The sequence below is a fragment of the Pectinophora gossypiella genome, chromosome 15, assembly GCF_024362695.1.
Source record: "Pectinophora gossypiella chromosome 15, ilPecGoss1.1, whole genome shotgun sequence".
Classification (NCBI taxonomy): domain Eukaryota; kingdom Metazoa; phylum Arthropoda; class Insecta; order Lepidoptera; family Gelechiidae; genus Pectinophora; species Pectinophora gossypiella.
In genome coordinates, this window is record NC_065418.1 from 14,777,039 (window position 1) to 14,780,173 (window position 3,135).

The 3,135-nt window shown below is 37.9% G+C and overlaps 1 protein-coding gene across 1 annotated transcript; it reads right to left on the reverse strand.

Annotated features, from left to right (window-relative positions):
• Window positions 1–530: 530 nt before the first annotated feature.
• LOC126373397 (MD-2-related lipid-recognition protein-like) lies at window positions 531–2,900 on the reverse strand. The gene is made up of 3 exons (XM_050019565.1): window positions 2,782–2,900; window positions 1,126–1,289; window positions 531–860 (listed from the first exon to the last, which is right to left on the reverse strand). Exons 1-3 carry the CDS (start codon window positions 2,801–2,803, stop codon window positions 699–701), a joined length of 348 nt encoding a protein of 115 aa, XP_049875522.1. The 5' UTR covers window positions 2,804–2,900; the 3' UTR covers window positions 531–698.
• Window positions 2,901–3,135: the final 235 nt, after the last annotated feature.

Below are 3,135 nucleotides of genomic sequence, written 5' to 3' on the forward strand. Positions count from 1 at the left end.
TATAATTGTAAAACAATTATACAAAGAATCAATAGACAAAAACAAATAATTTATTTTGTCAAACGGTACAAATTAATTAGACAATGAGGTGCAACATTTAAAATATGTCTTAGACAGGTTGACTTACATTTCATCGACTACAAGAAAATGGAGGTTATTAATTTGAACCGTACGTATTTAACATTATTAGAATTGCACAATATTCGTCTATGTAAGCTTCTATACTCTTCAAAATTATGTGAAGGAGGCTATGATGGAAGGGAGGAGACAGCAGAAGAAAATGGAATTCTGTAGTCTCTGATCACCCCGGTAGGAAATAGGCGTGAGTTTGCCGGGATCCACATTATCGGAATATAGGAATTATATTACACACGGTGCGGCTCGCCAGTTCTGTTCCTTGAACTTGGCTTGACACGCGACCGCGTGTCTAGATATAGGAATATTTTGTCGCGTTTTTACTTATTTTTACATCCATACTTTTGCGAGGGAAAATTCATGAGCTGAATCAACAATCAACTGTCACTAACAACTGTACGGTCACGAGCATTAATATGTATACACTTTGGTACCATGTCACATTAACTTTTTTGACAAATTGAACTGTAAGTCTCACTAAATGTCAAATATGTTAGTGCGACAGAGTCCTAAAGTGGGTACATTATATTGCTCATGACTGTATGTATGTAATGTATGTATGATTAACTATGTTGTGGATCGTAAGTGTAATCCGTTTCATTGTCAGTTGCATTATGAATATTCGGAGAAATATTTTCTTGTCCAACAGCAACGATAACTTGCACACAGCACATATTGTGATAATCATTTTTATCAAACAGTTCCCACTTATAAGTGTAGTTTCCCTGTGAACGAATAAAAGAAAACATTATGAATAAGTACTAGAATAACACAAGCTCATGACTATATCACACACACATACACACACACCAGACACTTCATACAAAACACCTCGTTTTACACAGACACTACACATTGACGATAACGTACACGCGCATCTGTGTGTGTTACTAACGCCTATGCGATTGCAGGCTAAAGTTCAAAACGTATACAGTTATTAGTGTTATTATTAATAACAAAAAAGGAATAATAAGGAATGTTTGTATTTACCACGGGTAGATTCTCTATATATTTTTTGGATGAATAGTAGTTATATTTCGTGCCGTATATCACCGGGCAAGTGGTGTCATTACACGCATCAAACACCCAATCCTGCGCCGACCCACGGGCCATGTATCTGTTCACTTTGCTTGTCAATCTTGTCGCATTGAAACCTGAAAAAAACATCAAATATACTTACTTAGGTAAAAATTAAAAACGCTCGCACCTACGCATTCGGAGTATCCGCAGTAGGGAATGCAATACCGACTCGAGATCGCAAATCCGAGATCCCGCGGGGTGGGAAATATCAATACCGCGAGATCCCGAAATTTTCGGGATTTCATCTAGTTCATAAAAAATTAGAATAGCTGAAAACGATGAAAACTACTTGTTTGTGATAGTGAGGTTAATTAACACAAAATATTTTTTAAACAAAAAACAAAAACCTTTATTCTTCAATCATAAACTGCCTATATACGTCCCACTGCTGGGCACAGGCCTCCCCTCAACCGGAGGGGGTATGGAGCATACTCCACCACGCTGCTCCACTGCGGGTTGGTGGAGGTGTTTTTTACGGCTAATAGCCGGGACCAACGGCTTAACGTGCCCTCCGAAGCACGGAATCATCTTACTTTTTCGGACAATCAGGTGATTCAAGCCTGAAAAGTCCTTACCAAACAAAGGACAATCTCACAAAGTGATTTCGACAATGTCCCCATCGGGAATCGAACCCGGACCTCCTAATCGTGAGCCTAACGCTCTAACCACTAGACCACGGAGGCTGTTATTCTTCAATATTACTAAATACTTAAGTTTTCTTTGAAAATCAGCATAATCAAAACAAAAAGTAATAACTCAAGGAGATTCGCCCAATCCCGTCAATCTCGAATGGGATCTCGTCATTATAATGCTTCGGGATTGATCTCGAAAAATTAGACAAGATCTCGCGAGATAGGGATTGCATTCCCTAGTCCGGAGTGTGCCTAAATATCAAATTATCTCCATGCAAAATTTCATCTAAATTGGTTCAGCGGTTAAATCGTGAAAAGGGACCAAACAGAATTACTTTCGCATTTATTATATTATAGCATATCAAATTCAAATTCAAAAACATTTATTTTTCAAAATTGGCTTAAACGTCAAAAATTAAATTACATATTGGTGCTAATTCCTGTAAATACCATCTAATTTTATTTTAAGTTATATCTGTCATTTTCTTATCCGCCGAAAAGGAAAGGGACGGGTAATCGACAGGCATAAAATTTATGGAACACACGTCAATTTTAAACACAAATCTAAACCAACCGTCTAAAAATTTTACATCAGTCAATAACCCGACACAGTTAAGTAGACAGCACGTCAAACGGATTGCATACCAGCGACGTACCTTTTTGATTCGCTCGGGTTATTCATTCATTTACTCATTCGTCCTAAAATTAAGAGCTGTGAATCATCCGTCCCTTTCCTTTTCGACGGATATGAAAATGACGGATATAACTTAAAATAAAATTATGCGGTGCCTGCAGGAATCGGGGCCATTATGTAAAACTACTATCACATCGGAATCTGTAACGCTGAGGGAAAGAATACCTCCCAGCACAGGGCCCTAGTCCTACCGTTTCATGTTTTCCTTTCTTTTTTTTTAATATATAGAATTGTACTTACGAGGTTTAAACTGGAAAGACATATGGTCGTCAGCGTCTTCAGGATTTGCGCAGTTTCCAGTTAAAACTGTGATGCACGGACCACCGCCTAGCGATATAAATTCACACTTTTCATCGCTATTGTAATCTAAAACAAACATGGTTTACTGTATCGGAACGTTTAAACAGAAATGGTTACACATCTCTCTCTGTCGTTAAAGAGATAATCGAGAATAAAAGCCACAGGCTTTTGTTTTCCCCCAATCCATTATACAAGCTGAAAAAAAAGCATTTAAGAACAGAATTGTACCTGGTACAACGCATATCGCTGGTTATTCAACGCGGAAACGTTTTAGGCACATTTGGGCTAATTCTG